Below are 23247 nucleotides of genomic sequence, written 5' to 3'. Positions count from 1 at the left end.
GTCGCATTTTACGACATCCATGGGAAAGAGATGGAGTAGTCCTATTCTTTTTTGTATTGGTGCCGGGAACCGGGGATTAAATAGATGATATTTTAAATAAATAAGTGGACCGTTTAATATGACACCGGGTCATACAAATATGTTATTTCCTACCGACCTTGTTTGACGCGGCTCAATTAGTGTTAATTCATACTACCAATTAAATACTTCGTATGCCATGTAATACTTAATTTTGCACGTCCCATTCCCTGCTGTAGTGTCCCGAAAACCAGGTGGATCGTCACATATGTCATTAGAGAACCTCTTTTTTTTGAAGCTAAAAAATTGATAAACGTATAAAATGAAGTGGTTTATCTACGTAATAGTGTTAGTGTACATGTTCTATAGAGCAGGTGATTATCATATTATATTATATATATGAATATATTAGTTGTATTGTTTGGTAGTCTCTGCCTACCTCTCCGGAAAAGAAAAGTGATTTTATGTATGTATGTATTGTTTGTACACATTACCTTTGACCCGTAGTTTCGCTCCCGTGACAGTTTCTAGAAAAAAAATAGCCTACGTGTTTGACCCGAATAATTAATTATATTCATACAAATTTTCATGGTAATCGGACCAGTGGTTTCGCTGTGAACGCGTAATAGAATAGGACCACACCATCTCATCCCTTGGATGTCGTTAAAGGCGACTAAGGGATAGGCTTATTGACTCGGGATGGGTATTTGAATCTCAATTCTATTATTAAACCAAACAGCTGAACGTGGTCTATCAGTCTTTTCAAGACTGTTGGCTCTGTCGATACTACAGGGGATATAGATGTGATTATATGTATGTATGAATGCAGACTTTCGCTGTATATCAAAATTAAAAAGAAATTTTAATCAGCCAGTATTATTATTATATACATACATACATAAAATCACGCCTCTTTCCCGGAGGGGTAGGCACAGACTACCTTTTTCCACTTGCCATTGTAGGTATTACAATGAAATAAGTATATCATTTCAGTGTATGGAGCCGAGGGGAATGCATTGGAGATAATACCTATATCGTATCCAGATGGTTTGAACTACCTACCTTCGGGATCTCGATTAACTATCACTTGCAAACTGAACAATAGGAATCAGAAGGTAAGTCAGAAGTTATAATGACCTTAAATTGAATCTTTTTTTGGAAGAACAACAAAGAGTCGCAAAGATTTAAAGGCCATATTCAGCTAGATGGCCAAAATAGTTAAATTATTGAGATTTCTATGGATCTACCACTTTTTTCTTCAACCACCCTCTTTTGACCTATGACATTGCATCGTTTTGACTAATTATATGACTATAAGCCATTGATATTATAGGAAAATCCAGAAGAATTAGGTATTATTCTTATAGGCGACGGGTTAGCTATTTGTCAGTATTTGAATTCATTCATTCATATAGTCACGTCTATATTCCTTGCGGGGCATTCAGAGCCTTGAAGTCTTGAAAGACTGACAGACCACGTTCAGCTGTTAGGATTAATGATAGAATCATTAGAAGCTTTTTAAATTCCATCATTAAGCTATACAGCTGAACGTTGCCTTTCAGTCTTTTAATGCCTGTTGGCTCTGCGTATCTCAGACGTGATGGATTGAATGTCTTCTTCTTAAATTTAAGACATGAATCTTGTCTTTGGAGTTAAGTTGGAGCGTCGTCCATTCATAAATAAATATAAATATATACGGGACAAATTACACCGATTGAGTTAGCCTCGAAGTAAGTTCGAAACATGTGTTACGAGATACTAACTCAACGATACTATATTTTATAATTAATTCTTATACAGATAAATATCCAAGACCCAGGGCCAATCAGAAAAAGTTCTTTTCTCATCATGCCCTGGCCGGCATTCGAACCCGGGACCTCCGGTGTCACAGACAATCGTACTACCGCTGAGCCACAGAGGCCGTTCATATCTTTATATTTTTTATTGATTAGCATGATGATGTATTAAGTACCTAATATTCCATGTAATAAACCATGGCTTCTTACAGGTAGAATGGCTGGACCCCGAGAAGGAAGTGGTGACCCACAACACCACGAACAGGGTATACTCCCACCGCCGGATAGCTCCGTCTAGTGCCAAGACGTCTCCGTTTCTGCTAACCTTCACCCGTGCTGTGGTTGATGACAGTGGAGTCTACACTTGTCAGTCGGAGAGGGAGAAGAAAGAGATCTCACTCTGTGTTCTTGGTTAGTCTCGATGATCTCTCACTCATATCATAATTTGAGTTTTTCCAATTGCTTCTTAAGCTATGCTACTTCAATCTGCTGTTGATAAATCAGTTGTAAGAACTTTACATCTAGAAATCTACATACATGAGATTCAAATAGTAACAGGTTGCTAGCCCATTGCCTAAAAGAATCCTAACCTTATACATACATACATATGGTCACGTCTATATCCCTTGCGGGGTAGACAGAGCCTACAGTCTTGAAAAGATTGATAGGCCACGTTCAGCTATTTGGAATAGTGACAGGTTGCTAGCCCATCGCCTAAAAAAGAATCCCAAGTTTGTAAGCCTATCCCTTAGTCGCCTTTTACGACATCCATGGGAAAGGGAGTGGTCCTATTCTTTTTTGTATTGGTGCCGGGAACCACACGGCACGGAGTATGTTCCGATTGTATCAATAGCTATGCTACATCAATCAGCTGTAGACTCATTAGTTGTAAGCTTTTTTTAGGAATCTAATGACAGAAATATCAACAAGAAGAGTTTGTATGTTCTTTATCTAGCTTAGGCTCGCCCTTTTCAATGGGAACGGCTGCCTTATAAGGGGAAAATGTGAATAACACCTATTCTCCCTACCAATGAGCCGGTCTTTAGAATTCAGCTATAAAGACTTATTTCCACATTCAGATGCTGCTCGTTTTGTGGACACGCCCAGAGAAGAGTTTGTAGACAAAGGGAGATCTTTCACACTGTCATGCCGGGTGAGGGGAGATCCACAACCTGTGTTGATTTGGTCTAAGAATCAACGGGAATTATACGGTGAGTATTTAGCAAAAGTTTATAGGAGTGAAGTGTGCCGTATGGTTCCCGGCACTAATAGAAAGTAATAATTTCACTCCATCTCTTTTCCATGTCGTAAAAGGCGATTAAGGGAAAGGCTAAGAGTGAAGTGTGCCGTATGGTTTCCGGCAATAATGGAAAGGAATAGGATCACTCCACCCCTTTCCATGAATGTCGTAAAAGGCGATTAAGAGAAAGGCTAATAAACTTGGAATTCTTCTTTAACGCGATGGGCTAGCAACATGCCACTATTGGAATTTCAATTCTATCATTAAGCCAAACAGCTGAACGTGGCCTATTAGTCTTTTCCAGTCTGTTGCCTCTGTCTATCCCGCAAGAGAAATAGACGTGACTATATGTATGTAACAGCTGGTAAGTAGTTACCGCATGTTAATCTCAAAAATGATTACGATGATAATGCCAGATGACAAATTGACATCGAAATACAAGATCTTCGAGAAATTCAACCACGACGGCTACGAGAGCCTCCTGACCGTGACCTCCGTGACCCCAGAAGACAGTGGGAGCTACACCTGCACAGCTGTCCAGGAGAATGTGCTGGTGGATGACTGTTCTTTGGTCGACTCCATCAATATTACGCTGCAAGTGAACTGTGAGTTTTTTATGTAATTATTATGTTTCGAAGGTTATATTAGATGAATAGGGTTGTTCCCTTGGTCGGCTCGGACCAACCTCGTACAGACTTATCAATGTAGTGCTCAAACCGCTGGGCCTTGATTGAAAATTTGGTAGATTCTAGAGAGAATTTCATGCCTTTGGGATAAAATTTATTTGATGAACTGAAGTTTTCGATTTACCTACGCTTTTTGGAAGCGCTCAGTAGATTTTAAAACTGTTAGTTTATAATGAAACATATAAGATTTATTGTTTGTTTTTTTTTTTATATATATATTGCGCAGAAAACACAGTTACAAGAAATAGTACATAGTTATATTTGAAGAAATTAATCACTTGCAATGGCGGACTTATCCTATGGAGGGATCTTTTCTTCTTCTCTTTATTTATATTCCTCTTACCCTTAGTTTCTCCATATCTTTCCTATGAATGTCGTAAAGGGCGACTAAGGAACTTTGGATTCCTCTTGTAGGCGATAGGTAATTCCATTTTCCAAAACTGTTGTCTCTGGCTACTCCGCAAGAGCTGTGACTATGTGTATGTATGTCAGTTTTATAGTTTAAACAAATATATAATATATTGGATTAATAGTTAAATTAGTCTGTTGCTGGTTTCAGATGCGCCCGAGTTCGAGGGCGGCAGCGACACTTCTATGATATTCGCTAATTACAATGACACGTGAGTATTTACAGTTTTTTTTGTTAGTGTTTCTTCTTCCCCCTGGCTTTAGTCTCGTTTGCATCCTCACCGACCTGGAGAGGAGCCCGGGGTATGCCTTTGACCATGGACTCTGGATTGGGTGAGTCAGGTTTTTACATGAAGCGACTTCCATCAACCTCCGCAACCTTTGCAGGTAAACTTAACCCGTCATGGTTACACATCCAGTTGTCTGAATGTGAAGGTTTCCTCACGATGTTTTCCCTCACCGTAAGAGCATTGGTTAGTATACAAACTAATGTTCGGAAATAGTCATTGGAGACGGCCGAGGGGGGATTCGAACCTGTGCCTTTCTGCGCATCACGCATTTCAACCCGACATCATATTGAATCGTATACAAATACTTAATTCTACTTAACTATATATTGTTATAAATTCATATTTTAATAGTATTTTTGGTTGTTCGGAATTTTAATTATTCCAAGGTATTGATTAATTTGAGATTCATAATAAAATCCTACATTGCTAGAAATATAGGATAATGCCGTGTGGTTCCCGGCACCAATACAAAAATAATAGGAACACTCCATCTCTTTCCCATGGATATCGTAAAAGGCGACTAAGGGAAAGCCTTACAAACTTGGGATTCTTTTTTAGGCGATGGGTTAGCAACCTGTCACAATTTGAAACTCAATTCTATCATTAAGCCGCCAAATAGCTGAACGTGGCCATTCAGTCTTTTCAAGACTGTTGGCTCTGTCTACTTCGCAATGGATACAGACGTGACTATATGTATGTATGTATAGGATAATGTTTTTAACCTTTTCAGTGTAAACATGGACTGTTCTGTCAGCGCCTTCCCAAAACCAACTTACAAATGGTTTCACGACGTGGGAGACAGTACCCTATTCCAGTATCCTTCTAAGCAAATAAAGCTGTTGGAAGACGAGACTATAGCCAGGTTGACATTGGTGGCAGACTCACTCAGTTTTGGACAGAAGTTCACTTGCAAAGCTGCTAATGATTTGGGGGAATCGCATAAAGATTTTGTACTGGTGAAGCTTGGGAGGCCAGAAGCGCCTGTGGAGGTAACATAGCAAACTCTTAGTTTAGCAATATAGTTTCTTAATTTTTTATAGTGATATTTTTAAATACATATATACACATGGTCACGTCTATATCCCTTGCGGGGTAGACAGAGCCAACAGTCTTGAAAAGACTGAATGGCCACGTTCAGCTATTTGGCTTAATGATAGAATTTAGATTCAAATAGTGATATTTTTTATTGTCAAAATAGTAAATGTACCGAGACGTCAGCCATACTATTATTTTATTTTATTTTTTACGTTGGTGCCCACGGTAGACCAGCGTTGTGGTATAAACTATCACAAAAGCTGAAATAATCTGTTCTTATTTTATTCTAATACACACATACAAATATTATCACGCCTTTAAGAAAAATGCTAAGATTATAAGCCTATCCCTATAACGACATCCATGGGAAAGAGATGGAGTGGTCCTATTCTTTAATGCAGGGAACTACACGGCGCTTATATCTAGGAACAACTTTTAACTGTCTAAATATTCTGCTTATAATAAAAAAATAATGTGTTTTCGAAACTATTGGCTCTGTCTACCACGCAAGGAATGTCTGGTGGTGTGGTCTTTATAGCAAAAAAAAATGTAAACACACACACAACACATAATCATATCCATATCCCCATGCGGAGTTGACAGAGCCACCAGTCATCAAAAGACTGAAAGGCTCACCCGCTCGACTGAATAAAAGAAATTCAAATAGTGACAGGTTGCTAGCCCATTGCCTAAAAAAGGAATCCCAAGCAAGTAAGCCTATCCCTAAAATTATTATTATTAGTGTAGTTCCCGACACTAAAAATGTAAACAACTAGCTATTGCCGTGCCGTAGTCTATTGAACGTGCCGTGTGGTTCCCGGCACCAATACAAAAAAGAATAGGACCACTCCATCTCTTTCCCATGGATGCCGTAAAAGGCGACTAAGGGATAGGCTTACAAACTTGGGATTCTTTTTTAGGGCGATGGGCTAGCAACCTGTCACTATTTGAATCTCAATTCTATCATTAATCCAAATAGCTGAACGTGGCCTGTCAGTATTTTCAAGACTGTTGGCTCTGTCTACCCCGCAAGGGATATAGACGTGACCATATGTACGTATGTATGTACTAGTCTATTCTCGAAACTTCCCAGACCTAATGAAGTAGGTAATTGCATGGACAAGGACAAGTACACCTCGAATGCTCTCGGTCCATTAATAGCATTCGACAGCTGTCGGGCCCAGGTACAAGTTCCATTGTTAAATTAATGACCTCTGCTTAGTCATCAGAAGGGTCTACTAACCTACCCACATGTTCGTTATGGATACTTACATACATATAATGAAGTCTATATCCCTTGCGGGATAGACGGAGCCAACATTCTCGTGAAGACTGAAAGGCCACGCTCAGCTGTCAATGATGGAATTGAGTTTCAAATAATGACAGGCTTCCGCATTCGTCAGGTAGCATAGAAAAAACTTAGTGCGTGCCCGCTGTTTCTCTTGTAGATTGTAAAAGCCAATCAAGGAAGGCTTATTAATTAGGGATTTTCCTTTTAGGAGATGAGTTAGTAACATGTCGTTTAAAATTTTGTTAAAGATAATTTTCTTGTTCCAGGTGTATGTTGCAAAAGCATTACAAAGTGAATTAATTTTTAATTTCACATTTAATGAAGAAAGTTCGCCTTTCGATAGTAAGTAATTGAATTGAAGACTGCAATAATTAACTTTGTTTATTCGTTCTTTTTAAACATTCCGAGGAAACCTGTCGCGACAACTGAATGTATACTCGTAACTATGATCCAATACGGGTTAGGTTCCCCTGCAAAGGTTGCGGAGGTCAGACGGGAGTCGCTTCGTGTAAAAACCTGACCCACCCAATCCAGGATCCATGGTCAAAGGCATACCCCGAGCTCTTCTTCAGAGCGGTGAGGATGCAACCGGGACTAACGCTAGGAGGAAGATAGAATTTAATAAATTTATCATTATTTTTATTTGATACATACATATGGTCACGTCTATATCCTTTGCGGGGTAGACAGAGCCAACAGTATTGAAAAGACTGAATGGCCACGTTCAGCTATTTGGCTTAACGATAGAATTGAGATTCAAATAGTGATAGGTTGCTAGCCCATCGCCTAAAAAAACATCCCAAGTTTGTAAGCCTATCCCGTAGTCGCCTTTTACGACATCCATGGGAAAGGGATGGAGTGGTCCTGTTCTTTTTTGTATTGGTGCCGGCAACCACACGGTTATTTGATACACCAATAAGATATAATATTTTTTCTTATTTTTTTTTAGTAATACAAGCCCAGTTGAAGTTCAGCGGCGATCCTGACAGGAGACCACGGGAAACGGAATGGCGGCGAGGAAGCAGGACGGTGGATCTTGAAGTGCTAGAAGATAACGCAGGTTAAGTGAATACACGTATATTGACACTGTCCCATCATCACCCATGGCCCTGCCGACCTTCCGGTTATAGTCATCGAATCATGCGAGGAGTGCGCTGCTAGAGAGTTTGCTCTCTACCAGCGCACCCTTTCTTGACTCTCTACAAACTCTTTTTAGTTTTCCTTTTGTTCTCTGGTGACGATTCTAGTTTCACTAAAACTACGTTTCACTAAAATGTCACATTGGCGCCCAACGTGGGGCCACTGTTACGTTTTAGTGAATAGTTTTACAAATTAAAAGAGGTCGTGGGATTAGCTATAGACACGCTTGATGCTTGATGCTGCAGTGTAGTTTGTTCCGCCGCTTCTTCTACACATGCGCTTTGGAAGCGGTAGTAGTTATAATTAGATTTAAGTTATGTGACGTCAATAAGTGATACCTTGTATCCAATTTTGAAAATAAATCTATTCTATTCTATTCTATTCTATTCTATTCTACACGAGATCTAGCAAGTAGCCGCCATAGGATAGCGAACTACTTAACTTGGTGAATACTGGTAGTCCAAAGTTGAAGACCTGAGACGCGTGCGCGCTTTTTTATAGGCCTCCCGGGCTGTGAAGCGAGACGCCGGACAGACCAAAGCGGCACGACTTCACACTCTATACATTGGGAATCTTAGTATTTGGGAGAAAAATAGGTATCTATATGAATAGTGTTACCGACTGACTATCGAACCCGGGACCCATCGGTGGCAGATTATCATTGATCATTACGTCAAAGTGTTCAAAGCAAAAGTTTTTATAGCATCAAATACTACATTTAGTCCGCTTTTTCCGTGTTAGTGGACATTTATGGAAATATTACAATTAATTAATAAATATTTCTTTTAATCCCTATATACCATTTAGTAGAGTGTGGAGGGAAGGGTCGGAGTGGGAAGACCTAGACGAACGTATCTTGATCAAATCAAGGACGTCCTGGTAAAGGGTCAGGTCAAGAGTACCCGAAACCGCCGAGCTTGCATGAAGAGAGTTATGTATGTGGATGAAGCGAAGGAAGTATGCAGAGATCGTGGCAAGTGGAAAGATGTAGTCTCTACTTAGTACCCCTCCAGGAAAGAGGCGTGATTTTATGTATGTATGTATGTACTATTTAGTACTACCAGTATTTCGACGATTTTATTTCAATCCAGCTTTTACCACAGTCATGTGATAATCAGAATTGGTTGTTAATCACAGGTCTTTACAAACTGCCGAAACTAGAAGCCGAAACGAAATACTGGGTTCGATTCCGAACGAAGAACGACCACGGTTATTCTCCATGGAGTGATCCCCATTCAGTATCAACCCGGGCTGATGAAGAACCCACGTCTACTGAAGAAGTCGCTGAAGAAACTACTACAGAAGAGGTTGCTAAGGCTGAGGAAGAAATTGGTGAAGAGGATTCTTTAAGTGATGGTACCTTTTATGGTATATTTTTCGCTGGAGGCATTTTTGTTCTGGCTTTTGTATGTATGTTTGTTATGAGAATGGTATAATTTTAATCTAGAATTATAACAAGAGTTTGTAAGATAGCGTTTAAAAATATAAGAGTTATCGGTTTGATAAGTCACGAGGCAGTTTTAAAAATAGTGAAAAGTTTATTTTTATTATTTTCGTGATTGTGACATTGTTATGTTATTTTGTGTAATATTTTGGGACTTTAAGATATTTCTTTTTAATACCATCTTTTAATTCTTCTTATCGTTCAGCTTCAGAGTTTTGTTTCGTTATTTTACTTATGCTTATGCTTATAAGTTCTATAGGATTATAGTCAACATCTACGACATAAATAAGAGGCAATAGTTAAAAATAAATTTAATTTCTTGTGAAGTATTGATTTTATGGAATTGAAAAAGGAACATTATTTTGTTTAAAGAAATCTTAGAGCCAAAAAAAAAACAAAAATGTCAAATTTTTATAAATATTTTATTAGAGCCAATAAACCACCAGTGTCAGTAACGTAACAGTAAGTATACCTTGAACAGTAAAAGCCGATGCTTTCACTTGCTATAACGATTTTGACAAATTCCAGTAATCACAGCCTTATTCATGAAAATACAAACAAGCACTTAATTATAAATAACACTAACGACAAAACATCTTAATTAAAATATAAGGAACACGTGACAGAGAAAGGAAAAACAGATTAAGATCTTTAAATATGTAAGATTTATAAAGGAAAAAAAATACAGTTAGAAAGTAAGTGCCGTGTGGTTTTCGGCACCAATAAAAAAGAATAAGACCACTCCATCTCATTCCCATGTATATTGTAAACGACGACTAAGAAAGAGATAGGCTAAATTTATAAACTTGGTATTCTGGGATGGACTAGTAACCTATTAAATTTAGTAATTCTATTGAGATTAAATTGTGAAAGGTTACTAGTCACTAAGACAAACAGCTGAACCTGGTCTTTCAGTCTTTGCAAGACGTATAGACAAGGGATATAGATACATGATTATATATATGTATAGTAAGAAAAGAAAGGAAAAAAAAATTGCTTTAAAAATAGATAGAAGAAGAAATGATATAAGCTTAGGTTATTGAATATTATTTTCATGATTAAGACAGTGACCGTTTTAAATAATGTTTTTAACTGTACAAATAAAATCTACTTAGGCACCAAAACTACGATATACATTCACACAAGCCCAATTGTTTTATTTTAGTTCCCAATGAACCTTAGCTCTATATATTCATATTATATACAGTGACTTTGTTCATATACTGGACAATATAACGGTTTTTATAAAATCTATTTATAAATATACTGATAAAAACAGCTTAATTAAATATAAAAATGTTTGTGTAAGTGACCACCATTGGTATTAGTTTAACAAATATACATGACAAACAACTAATGAAATGGATGGACTGAAATTTGAAGTGGAGATTTTGAAAAAGATGACAACTCAGAGACAGAATTGTATTTTTAAGTTAAAATTATCAATGATCAAAATTCTCTTAAAAAAATTTTTTTTACATAATATTTATCATGTCAACCACTATGGTTAAAGATGAAATTTGAACTGTTTAAATTTGTTATTTCAACATAAAAATTCTGTTACAAGTCCAGTATACAAGACAATATCTGTACATTAAATAAAGCAAGCTTCTAAAGCTAATGACCCCACACTTATCAGTTAAACATAACGATGCTATCTAAGTAAAAAATCAGTCTTACTGATTAGTGTAAAGACTGCCCAGTGAATACATAATTGTAAAGGAAATTGACCGTTTCTCCTATTGACGATCTTGTTGTAACCCATGGAGCATATATCACTGGAGAACGCATGCGAACGGACCAGATAAAAAGCGAATTTAACTTAAAAAAAGAATTTGGTGAAAAAAATACCAATAAAAGGTCAGGTCAAGAGTACCCGAAACCGCTGAGGTTGCATGAAGAGAGTTATGAATTACCAATAGAGCAATAAATAGTGCCCAAACAAAAGATACTGTTATAAAGAGCTTCAATATTTTATTTATAAAACACATCATAGTTAACTATGTGGCTCTCAGGGTTCATATATTTCCAAAATTGTTCCAGGTCATGCCACTGACTTTTATTTTATAGACATGCTGCTTAGAGAAATAGTTTTTCTTGTAATTCCCAGTTAATAATTTGTATGAGTTTGATCTTTCTCATTCCATTATGCATTCTCCAGTGTGTATTGCCTCCATGCTTAAACTAATGCTAAAAAACACAAATCTTAAGAGATAATAGACGTTAATAAATTCATAGATAAAATTGTCTTTGATAACGTTACCTGCACGAATATTGTCATAGTCTTTTTAAATATAATTTTAAATTTAAAACTTAATAAGGACAAATCGGTAGGTACCTACACGGTACACTTATTCTAACAAAGCCAACAACTTAATTTTTCAGCATTTTTCAAACCACATAATAAATATCAAATTTAGTAATATTCTCTTTTAATAATATTAACAACTTTGTAAGCAAATACTTTAATTTGAATTTTAAATATTTCTAAATAATAACGTAAACAAATAACTTTTTTATTAATGTGCTTAATTGTGAACAGATTAAAAAAAATTGGTAACAAAATATACAAAAGTTTTGGTTAATCAAATAAGCTTCTTGCCGTATTTTTAATAATTGGAACATAATTTTCCCAGAAAATGTTTAAAAACAGGTATTTTTTTAAATAAAATTAAATCAAACCTGACGATGTTTAAAAATGTATGCCTTTATAGGCACCATGTCGTTATAAGCTTACAATACGAGCATGCTATGATTGAAGTGATTTTTGATATTAGTGAAATGACTTTATTATTTTCACTATTCCCGTTATTAGACTTAGCACAAGATCTTAATGAAGCCTAACTATCACAATTTGAACAATATCTTATACGTATCGTGGACATACAATACAAAGGAAATAAACACTTATATAATACAGTTGTAAATGTTGGTAATAGACAATCATTTTTTTTTCTATCTACATGAAACTTGATGAAGATACTAATTTTACAGTCAATGATAAGCCAAGAATTGATGATTCGTGGTATAATTATAATGTTCCCCTTACATTTAATCGGTATTTACATATTTTAGTTATCCTAACACTCTAACAAGCCAACGCCACATACAAAAAATATATAGGTATAGAATAAAAAAAAGATTTACCAAATTAAGAAAGTTTCGACTGATTAATAAATCTGTGCAATATTTGACGTTAAAAATTGACAAAACAAATAGAGTTTGAAAGTTAGATAAAATGGAATTTTAGTGTGAACCAAACGTTAAGTTATCAAAATGCTGCCGCTAAAAATTATTCTCTCTTAGTATCCATCTTTATCTCACAGACGGTAACAAGAAAATTTAAATGCAATTTTATTTCATATCACTTATATCGAAACAAGCGATATAAATGTGGAATGTTATAACGACTGGCAACACTGAATTTTAATTTTGGAACAAACTAGTGAGGAGTATTGGGACGTATAGTAATACAAGTGGCGTCTGGACGATTGCAAAGCTGGTGACAGCGTCCCCTTCTAGCTCAAACCACTCTGACTCTCCCGCCTCGTTGAGGGAACATGCTCGTGCGTGGTAGGCCGTCTCAGATGTTAGGTTCGTCGCCGAGAACAATGTATCTGTAAAAAAATAAATTGGCATTGTTATTACATACATATGGTCACGTCTATATCCCTTGCGGGGTAGACAGAGCCAACAGTCTTGAAAAGACTTAATGGCCACGTTCAGTTATTTGGCTTAATGATAGAACTGAGATTCAAATAGTGACAGGTTGCTAGCCCATCGCGTAAAAAAGAATCCCAAGTTTGTAAGCCTATCCCTTAGTCGCCTTTTACGACATCCATGGGAAAGAGATAGACTGGTCCTATTCTTGTTCGTATTGGTGCCGGAAACCACATTGGCATTGTTATTTACGTACTTAATAATGCTAAATGCGACATGAGTAATGTATTCGTTGAGAATTATGAAAGAGTAAGAGTTAACCACGAAACAAAGTTGTGGTTAAAAATAAAACGTCGTGGGTTCAACTGGGAGCTGGAGTTGAACATAAATAAAAGACAGAACAAAGATGATGTGTCACTAATGAACACAGTTATATATGAAAACCTATGTGGTCACATGGTGTATCTGACCATATGACGTCATTTAAAGTACCCCTGGATTAAAAAATACAAGATTAGGTGCCGCTTAAAATTTACCCCATCGCATATAAGTAGTTATATTTAATTATAAGCAACTGAATACGCTCTGTTGAGAGGAGAGTCAAGAAAAGAAGAAAGAGAGAGAGAGGGATAGAGAGGAGAGAGAATGCAAATAAAAATTCTTACTATCAACATCTTCAATTTCAAATTGGAATTCTTGCACTTCATCCCAATTGTCGGGTGTAGCCGTCTTGGGTTTGAGTGTCAGCTGGATTTTATAACCTGGAACATAATTAGTGTTTAATTTTTTACGACTTTTAAACGAGTACCATTTAGACGGTGCCGTGTGGTTCCCGGCACCAATACAAAAAAGAATAGGACCACTCCATCTCTTTCCCATGGATGTCGTAAAAGGCGACTAAGGGCTATAGGCTTACAAATTTGGGATTCTTTTTAGGCGATGGGCTAGCAACCTGTCACTAGTTGAATCTCAATTCTATCGTTAAGCCAACGATAGAATTGAGATTCAATGGCCGGCGTGGCCTTTCAGTCTTTTCAAGACTGTTGGCTCTGTCTACCCCGCAAGGGATAAAGACGTGACCATATGTATGTATGTACCATTTAGACGTAACCTTTCCAGAATTTCAGAAGTTTATTCAACAGTGTCACAATTACAACTTATAGTCACTCCATGGCATTGGACACATTATACCAACAGGGATATGTCCGCTGGAATGGTAGGTCCATGACTGACAGATTTTTATATTTACATACATATAAATACATAAAATCACGCCTTTTTCCCGGAGGGGTAGCCAGAGACTATATCTTTTCACTTGCCACGATCTCTGCATACTTCTTTCGCTTCATCCACATTCATAACATTCTTCATGCAAGCTCGACATTTTTATATTTGCTTATGAAAATCTCAAATCACCACAAAAAGATGGCCTTGACTTTCTTCTCAAGCAAATCCTCCAAATAACGTTATTCATACATACATACACATGGTCACCACTATATTCTTTGTGGTGGTAGACAGAGCCAACAGTCTTGAAAAGACTGATAGGTCACGCTCAGCTATTTGGCTTAATGATAGAATTTAGATTCAAATAGTGACATGTTACTAGCGCATCGCCTAAAAAAAGAATCCCAAGTTTGTAAACCTATCCCTTAGTCTTAAAAGGTAAGACATCCATGGAAAAGAGTGAGTGGTCTTATTCTTTTTTGTACTGGTGCCGGGAACCACACGGCAAACGTTATAATCTTTTATTATTGAGGAGCTCCATACATTTTATCTAGTGGATATAAATAATTGACTTATTTATTTATTTATTTATGTACACAAAATTATATACAGGAGCATTTATTACAATAATTCTAGTACAAAGGTGCTACTTATTTCAAAAGAAATCTCTTCCAGTAGACCCATGAGAGGAAAGATGAATTTTAGAGCGGTATGACTTAGTGATGATAATGACCTCTGTATAAGTAGTTATAATTTAGAAAATGTAATAGGAAGAGTGAAGAGTGATGGTTACCAGTGACAGTGAGGTTCTGCGGGTTGGAGTAGCCCTCGTCAGGCCGCCCCAGCACGCAGGTGGAACAGCTCAGGTTGAAGGTGATCGAGGAGGAGTTACTGCCCACCACCGAGAACTGTGGATCACGTAAATCAATACATACATACATACATACGAGTATAATCACGCCTCTTTCCCGGAGGGGTAGGCAGAGACTACATCTTTCGCATACATACATATATATATTTTCACGTCTATATCCCCTGCGGGGCAGACAGAGCCAACAGTCTTGAAAAGGCCGATAGGCCACGTTCAGCTGTTTGGCTTTATGATGAAATTGAGATTCTAATAGTGACAGGTTGCTAGCCCATCGCCTAAAAAAGAATACCAAGTTTGTAAGCCTATCCCTTAGTCGCCTTTAACGACATCCATAGGAAAGAAATAGAGTGGTCCTATTCTTTTTTGTATTGGTGCCGGGTACCACACGGCACAGTTGTAAATCGCATAGAGATAATCTCGTAAACTAAATTCAAAATTTAAAATAACGTACCACATCAGGTGGGTTGGGTTTGTTCCCGAGTCGGACATCGAACACGATGGACCTGTGCCCGTGGGGGTTGCTGGCGGTGCACTTGTACTGCCCCAGGTAAGATTCGTTGAAGACCCGCAGCTGGAGCACGGAGCTGAGGCCGTCGTCGGAGTTCACCACCTGAAAATCAAAAAAAAAAAAAACATTTTCATAAATACGTCATAATATCACGTTCGTTTCAAGAAAGCAAAGTAGCTCAACTTGCCTTCTTGTTTTAACTTATACTAGCTGTGCCCGCGACTTCTTCCGCGTGGAATAGTTATTTTAAGCATCATTGAAGCCCTCAAGGATGTTTTTTTTCGCTCCTAATAGTTGCAGCGTGATGTTATATAGCCTAAAGCCTTCCTCGATAAATGGTCTATTCAACAAAAAAAGAATGTTTCAATTCGAACCAGTAGTTCCTGAGATTAGCGCGTTCAAACAAACAAACAAACTCTTTAGCTTTATAATAATATGATAGAAATGATAGAAATATAGATATAAAATTCTCGTGTAATTATAGATATAAAATGTTCGAATTGATTCGTAATGAAACAAAACACCAAATTATTGCAATATTTTTGGTTTCATCTGAATAGTTCTTAACACTTAATTCCAAGCTTTCCAAGGATTCAGAATCTAAAATTGAAAATACATACATATATATGGTCACGTCTATATTCCTTGAGGGGTAGGCAGAGCCAACAGTCTTGAAAAGACTGAATGGTCACGTTCAGCTATTTGGCTTAATGATAGAATTGAGATTCAAATAGTGACAGGTTGCTAGCCCATCGCCTAAAAAAGAATCCCAAGTTTGTAAGCCTATCCCTTAGTCGCCTTTTACGGCATCCATGGGAAAGAGATGGAGTGGTCCTATTCTTTTTTGTATTGTTGCCGGGAACCACACGGCATAATTGAACTAATATTGAAATTGTATTCTATTTCAAGTAGACGAAACAAATTTCAAATTCAAATTCAAACTTTTATTTGCATAATATGAGTACAACAAGGTCTTAAATATTATGTATAACAGATCTTCATATTTACCCTTTCGGATGTTGCAAACATTTTTTATGTATTAGAAGACATACAAAATTATACATAGAGGTACCTACCTACTTAGTATCACATTATAATTTTAAATCTAATTAGAATTGTTTAAACCTAGTATTGCACAATTTATATACCTATACGTTTCGTTTCAAACGCTCCATTACCGTAATATCTGTTTTATGAGGCGTTACCACTAACTCTGACTAATTTAACTTAGTGTTTACCATGACTGATAAATGTTTGTAACATTACGGGATGCAAACTTTCATCCAACTTTGATTACCGATTCGTTTGGTTCAGTTCGCATTTATATTTAGTCCGTTTGAAGTCCTGGAAATTAGAGTTCTTGACTTAAGTTAAATATAAACGATTAAGTGGAAGACCATAAATATGTGGATAGTTAATTAGAATTCTATGTGGAAGACATTATATTTCATACACCATTGCCTTATTGTTTATTATCTACTGATACACAATTACATGTTTTATCACGTATTTGTCTTTATGGGGTGGAGAAAGGCGATAATCATTAAAGAAAATGCTGCAGTGCAGTTTGTGTATTTTTTTGTCTAATTACCGCTTCTTCTGCTCTGACGCTTTGGCAGCGGCTGTAAACTGAGGTAATGTTATGTTGTGAAACCAAAAGATATGACGATTATTAAGTGATATTGAAGTGTCCCATAATTATGAATTAAAGTTTTTAATTGAAATTTAATTTTTGCCACGTTTATCTTTCTAAACTTACCGTATCATCTTTAATTTCATCACCATCATAACCGTTTCTGTGTTTGTTCCATTTGAAGTCAGGTAGCGGATACGCGACAGCATTGCAGGTCAAGTTTTTCCTAAAAAAAATAGTTCATCAGACCTTCATCACACCTATCATCATCAATCACTTAATCAAATCGGTTCATCAGTTCGGGAGCTGCAATGTTTGGTTGAATAGACTCCATACATACATATGGTCACGTCTATATCCCTTGTGGGGTAGACAGAGCCAACAGTCTTGAAAAGACTGATAGTGTTTTTCACATTTTCCAATATTTCTTCTCTCCTAATAGTTGCAGCGTGATGGTATATAGGTCGATAAATGTTCTATCCAACACAAAAAGAATTTTTCAATTCGAACTAGTAGTTCCTGAGATTAGCGCGTTCAAACAAACAAACCAACTCTTCAGCTTTATAATATTAGTATAGATAACAAACAACAGTTTTGTGTCTTGAAGTCTCGCACTGAATTATCAGTATAACTAATGTCTACCTAATGTTCTACTGGTATGTAATGCTATTAACGTTTTAATTATGCTAAAAGCATCATATTCAACCCAGCCGTTATATAAGTTTATTGTCGACACTCCAACACAACTCAAATTGCGTTTTGTACGATAAAAACTGAATGATGCTCAATTCAAATGTGCCTTGTGGTACGTGGCACTTCAAAATAGGACCACTACAAACCTACCCATGGATTTCATAAAAGGCGTCTAAGGGAAAGGCTAATAAACTTTTTCTAGCAACCTGTCATTATTTGAAGTTCAATTCTATCATTTAGCTGGACGTGGTGATTCAGTATTTTTAAGACTGTTGGTTCTGTCTACCCCACATGGGATATAGACGTGACTATTTGTATGTATGTATGCACTTTAAAGTAGGACCACACTATCTCTTTCCTATGGATGACGTAAAGGTGACTAAGGGCACTTTCATCTAATGTAGCTTTAACTCTGATTCAATATAGATTATTTTTCTTATATATAGATTACTTTTGACCTGACCCTTTACCAGGACGTCCTTAATTTGATCAAGATACGTTCGTCTAGGTCTTCCCACTCCGACCTTTCCCTCCACGCTCGCCTATTGTGTAATAAATAAATTAAAAAAAAATTTAAAAAAATAATAATCAAGGATCATGGTTTAAGGCTACTTCTCGGGCTCCTCATCAGACAGGTGAGGATGTAAACGAGATTTACGTCACGGCGAAGAAGGAGAAGGAAATTATGTTCTTACACTCTGTCCAACAATGTGAAAACTTCTTCAGTAGATGCTGTGTTCTCTTCTTGCGTCTCTGGGTCAACTATGACTGGTGAATCTGAAACATTTTGAGGTGTAAGACTAGGGTATTTATCTTATAACTAGTTTTCTGAGCTCCAGTTGCCGTGTGGTTCCCGGCGTTTTAGAATAGGACCACTCCACACATTTTCCATACATACATATTGTCACGTCTATATCCCTTGTGGGGTACACAACCTTGTTGGCTCTGCCAACAGTCTTGAAAAGACTGATAGGCCACGCTCAGCTATTTGGCTTAATGATAGAATTGAGATTCAAATAATGACAGGTTGCTAGCCCATCGCCTAAAAAAAGAATCGCAAGTTTGTAAGCCTATTCCTTAGTCGCCTTTAACGACATCAACACCTTTCCCATGGATATCGTAAAAATCTTCTAAGGGTTAGACTTATAAGCTTGGGATTCTTCTTGTAGGTGATGGGCTAGCAACCTAGTTACTTTGAACACATTTGAATCTCAATACTACCATACAGTTGAATATGGCTTCTCAGTCTTATCAAGACTGTTGGCTCTGTTTAGCCTCCAAGGGGTGTAGACGTGATTATACATACAAACATATGGTCACGTCTATATCCCTTGCGGGGTAGACAGAGCCAACAGTCTCGAATAGACTGAATGGCCACGTTCAGCTATTTGGCTTAATGATAGAATTGAGATTCAAATAGTGACAGGTTGCTAGCCCATCGCCTAAAAATAAAGAATCCCAAGTTTGTAAGCCTATCCCTTAGTCGCCTTTAACGACATCCGCACCTTTCCCATGGATATCGTAAAAATGGACTAAGGGTTAGACTTATAAGCTTGGGATCTCAATACTACCATACAGCTGAATATGGCTTCTCAGTCTTATTAAGACTGTTGGCTCTGTTTAGCCTCCAAGGGGTATAGACGTGATTACTTGTATTTATTTATATGTTAAACACATTACAACATCATCATAATTTCCCTCGTATCTTGTCAATACTCACGGTTAACGATAAATGTGATAGTCTTGTCCGTATAGTGTGACAGCAGTTTCTGGGTGACTTTGCAGACGTACTCCCCAGCATCCATGTGATTAGCGTTCTTGATTTCCAGCTGGCGGTTGCGGCCTTTTGTGTGCACAATGTATTTCTTGTTGTGTTCTGAACAAAAGTACATTTAATTTATATGGGGCGATGATTTTAACTACAGAATCTGATATGAATTTATAATTTTTGCTAAAGATCTATCAACAGTTTATATATTATTAGAGGCCGCCCGCGACTTCGTCCGCATGAAAACCCTTTCAATCCCGCGGGTACTCTGGGATATAAAGTGGCCTATATGTTATTCTGGGTCTTCAGCTACCTGCAAACCAAATTTCATCGTAATCGGTTCAGTAATTTTTGCGTGAAAGAGTAACAAACATCCATACTGACATCCTGACATACTCACAAACTTTCACAATCAAAATATTAGTAGGATTAAAATAAGTTTATCAGTATAGAAGAGAGGAACCTTATTGAGTTAGGAAAACGAGTTCTATGTACAATAATTAACAATTCCTACAAGCTAGGCTTGTAGGTAAAGTTTTGTCACCGCTTCTGACTGACGTTTTGGAAGCGGCAGTAAACTTAGTTTTAAGTAATTTATTTGACGTCAACCAATGTTGCGAAATCAAAACATATGTATTAAGTGATGTGATATTAAGTGATGATGAAATGTCTCAGAATAATAGAAAAATAAAAAAAATATAATTTGAATTTGTTCTTTGTTTCTTTTTTTTTCTTTTTTAAGGCTAAAGATTAGCTATTAGAATCCTATTTCATATTTTTTTTTTTACTTTCTCATAACAACTATTTTAAGCTCCAAACATAACAAATATTTGAAAAGTTCAATCCGAAAGCATTTGGCTTGGTTTAAATACACAGCTATCAAACTGGTACCATTTGTTTTTTTTTAATTCTTGCTGTAGTATTTACAAATAGTATAATGCAACGCGAAAGTTTAAAATCAGATATGCTATTTATGACTAGAAATCACTTGTCCTACATACATACATACATAAAATCACGCCTTTTTCTTCATTTCACTTGTCCGACCATGTAAACATTTTTGAAGCTGTTACCATCAATGGGCAGTCGGTCCTTGTACCACTGGACCACTGGCTCTGGATACCCATCCGGCTCGCAGTCAAGCCTGGACGTCTTGCCTTCATGTCCGTACTTGATCTCTTTCGCGTTGTCCATCACGACTTTCCCTGGAAAAGATCGTGACTTGTTAAGATAGATTTAACATACATACATACATATGGTCACGTCTATAACCCTTGGGTAGACAGAGCCAACAGTCTTGAAAAGACTGAATAGCCACGTTCAGCTAATTGGCCTAATGATAGAATTGAGATTCAAATAGTGACAGGTGGCTAGCCGATCGCCTAAAAAAGAATCTTAAGTTTGTAAGCCTATCCCTTAGTCGCCTTTTACGACATCCATGGGAAAGAGATGGAGTAATAAGAATAGGACCACTATTCTTATTATTTCTTCTTCAAACCTTTAAGTAACTTAACAACATTAACAAAATTATAATCTCCACCCCAACTTACTTCCAATAAGTATATGTATAGTTTCTTCCAGATCTCCAGACATACACGTCCAGTTCCCGCTGTCGCTGATCTCCATCTTGTTGATGATGAGGGGCATCAGCAGACCAGAACCCTCCTTCTTCTTCTCCACGAATATCCTCTTGTTCTTGGCACTCCGAGTGCCGACCACTTCGCCTGATGGGTTGTACCAGTCTCCGTCCTGGAATACATACATATTATCACGTCTATATCCCTTGCGGGCTAGATAGAGCCAACAGTCTCGAATCTCGAAATTATTCAATGGCCATTCGGCCATTTATGAGGGAATTGAGATTCAAATAGTGGCAGATTGCTAGCCCATCGCCTACGAGAGGAATCCCAAGTTTATAAGCCTATCCCTAAGCCGTTTTTTACGATATCCATGAGAAAGAGAGAGAGTGGCCCTATTATTTTTTTACATTAGTGCCGGGAACCACACGGCACGGTTATTTTTTTTATTAAGTATATCTAGCTGCTTTTAAACATTTCCTCTCTCACTTTGTCCTGTCTACAGAGCCTTTAGTTTAAAGCCTTCACGTATAGTAGATACATACGTACATACATAAAATCACGGCTCTTTACCGGAGGGCTACCCCTGCTTTGCTGCCTACGCAGAGACTACATCTTTCCACTTGCCACTATCTCTGCATATTTCCTTCGCTTCATCCACATTCATAACTCTCTTCATGCAAGCTCAGCGGTTTCGGGTACTCTTGACCTGACCCTTAGTATAGTATCTACTAGCGAGCCGCCCCGGCTTCGCACGGGTGCAAAATTATAAATGTTATTATACATAAAAACCTTCCTCTTGAATCACTCTACCTGTTACAAAAAACCGCATCAAAATCCGTTGCGTAATTTTAAAGATTTAAGCATACAGACAAACAGACTAAAATAGCGACTTTGTTTTATACTATGTAGTGATAAAAATATCAAACTAACCAACATATTTTGTAAAACCTAGTAGGTACGCGTAATAAAATATTCCGTAGTTTCCCAAACTTAACTAAAAATATAATAAATAAAACTTTTAATTTAAGTACCTCTAAATTGAATAATTTGCAAAATATAGCCTTCGTGTCCCCAACTTCGTAGGGCGTCGACCTCGCCATGATGTCGAGTGACGCCTCACCATCTTCTTGTGATAAGACTGTAACAAACAAAACAGAAATGTTTTGATTGGTCTCAATAATAAATTCAATTTTACTTGTTCACAAAATATATAACTACATTTCTTAAGGATAATGCAATTTTGTAATCTGCCTGTATGTGTACCTTAATACATACATACATATGGTCACGTCTATATCCCTTGCGGGGTAGACAGAGCCAACAGTCTTGAAAGGACTGAATGGCCACGTTCAGCTATTTGGCTTAATGATAGAATTGGGATTCAAATAGTGACAGGTTGCTAGACCATCGCCTAAAAAAGAATCCCAAGTTTGTAAGTCTATCCCTTAGTCGCTTTTTACGACAGCCATGGGAAAGAGATGGAGTGGTCCTATTCTTTTTTGTATTGGTGCCGGGAACCACACGGCACATGTAGGTACCTTAATAAAATAAATAAAATAAAAATAGGAGATCTCATTAAAGCGTCTGTCCTGAAACCTCCCTGGAGAGGAGCTAAGAGTCTATGACCAGTGACCAAGTCAGATTTTTACAGCGACTCGCGCAATCTTTTTGGGAATTACCCCGGAATGGTTTGTCCAGTAAGCAGAATGTGCAGGTTCCGTCATAATGTTGTCCCTCACCGGAAAGTGTCGGATAGCAATGAAACTAATGTAAGGTAGGATTTTTCAGTAGCCTACTTTACTAAACAGGTTGACTAAGCAGATATACATGGAGGGTGTGGAGGGAAAGGTCGGAGTGGGAAGACCTAGACGAACGTATCTTGATCAAATTAAGGACGTCCTGGTAAAGGGTCAGGTCAAAGGTACCCGAAACCGCGGAGCTTGCATGAAGAGAGTTATG

The 23247-nt window shown here is 37.3% G+C and overlaps 2 protein-coding genes across 2 annotated transcripts in view; one reads left to right on the top strand and one right to left on the bottom strand.

Annotated features, from left to right (window-relative positions):
• Positions 1-340: 340 nt before the first annotated feature.
• On the top strand, positions 341-9434 carry LOC106129119 (limbic system-associated membrane protein). The gene is made up of 10 exons (XM_013327590.2): positions 341-392; positions 1012-1133; positions 2027-2225; positions 2894-3025; positions 3471-3659; positions 4300-4360; positions 5169-5427; positions 7031-7106; positions 7714-7824; positions 9042-9434. The coding sequence occupies exons 1-10, from the start codon at positions 341-343 to the stop codon at positions 9338-9340; spliced, it is 1500 nt and encodes a 499-aa protein (XP_013183044.1). The 3' UTR covers positions 9341-9434.
• A 3318-nt stretch (positions 9435-12752) lies between these two features.
• LOC106129118 (neural cell adhesion molecule 2) overlaps positions 12753-23247 on the bottom strand; it is a 98529-nt gene continuing 88034 nt past the window's right edge. Inside the window, exons 2-11 of the mRNA XM_060947673.1 lie at positions 22320-22426; positions 21259-21457; positions 20782-20913; positions 19661-19816; positions 18636-18717; positions 17374-17473; positions 15558-15716; positions 15029-15143; positions 13674-13769; positions 12753-12965 (exon numbers count right to left, since the gene is read on the bottom strand). Coding sequence (XP_060803656.1) covers positions 12775-12965; positions 13674-13769; positions 15029-15143; positions 15558-15716; positions 17374-17473; positions 18636-18717; positions 19661-19816; positions 20782-20913; positions 21259-21457; positions 22320-22426 — 1337 coding nt within the window. The 3' untranslated portion in view covers positions 12753-12774. The remainder of the gene's footprint in view (positions 12966-13673; positions 13770-15028; positions 15144-15557; positions 15717-17373; positions 17474-18635; positions 18718-19660; positions 19817-20781; positions 20914-21258; positions 21458-22319; positions 22427-23247) is intronic.

This window comes from Amyelois transitella, chromosome 14, assembly GCF_032362555.1.
Source record: "Amyelois transitella isolate CPQ chromosome 14, ilAmyTran1.1, whole genome shotgun sequence".
NCBI lineage: Eukaryota > Metazoa > Arthropoda > Insecta > Lepidoptera > Pyralidae > Amyelois > Amyelois transitella.
This window is presented reverse-complemented; position numbering and strand designations above follow the sequence as displayed.

Coding starts and splice junctions, on each gene's coding strand:
- LOC106129119 (XM_013327590.2), top strand. CDS start 341: ATGAAGTGGTTTATCTACGTAATAGTGTTAGTGTACATGTTCTATAGA. Junction 1,134..2,026: donor TGAACAATAGGAATCAGAAG/GTAAGTCAGAAG, acceptor GGCTTCTTACAG/GTAGAATGGCTGGACCCCGA. Junction 2,226..2,893: donor GATCTCACTCTGTGTTCTTG/GTTAGTCTCGAT, acceptor TTCCACATTCAG/ATGCTGCTCGTTTTGTGGAC.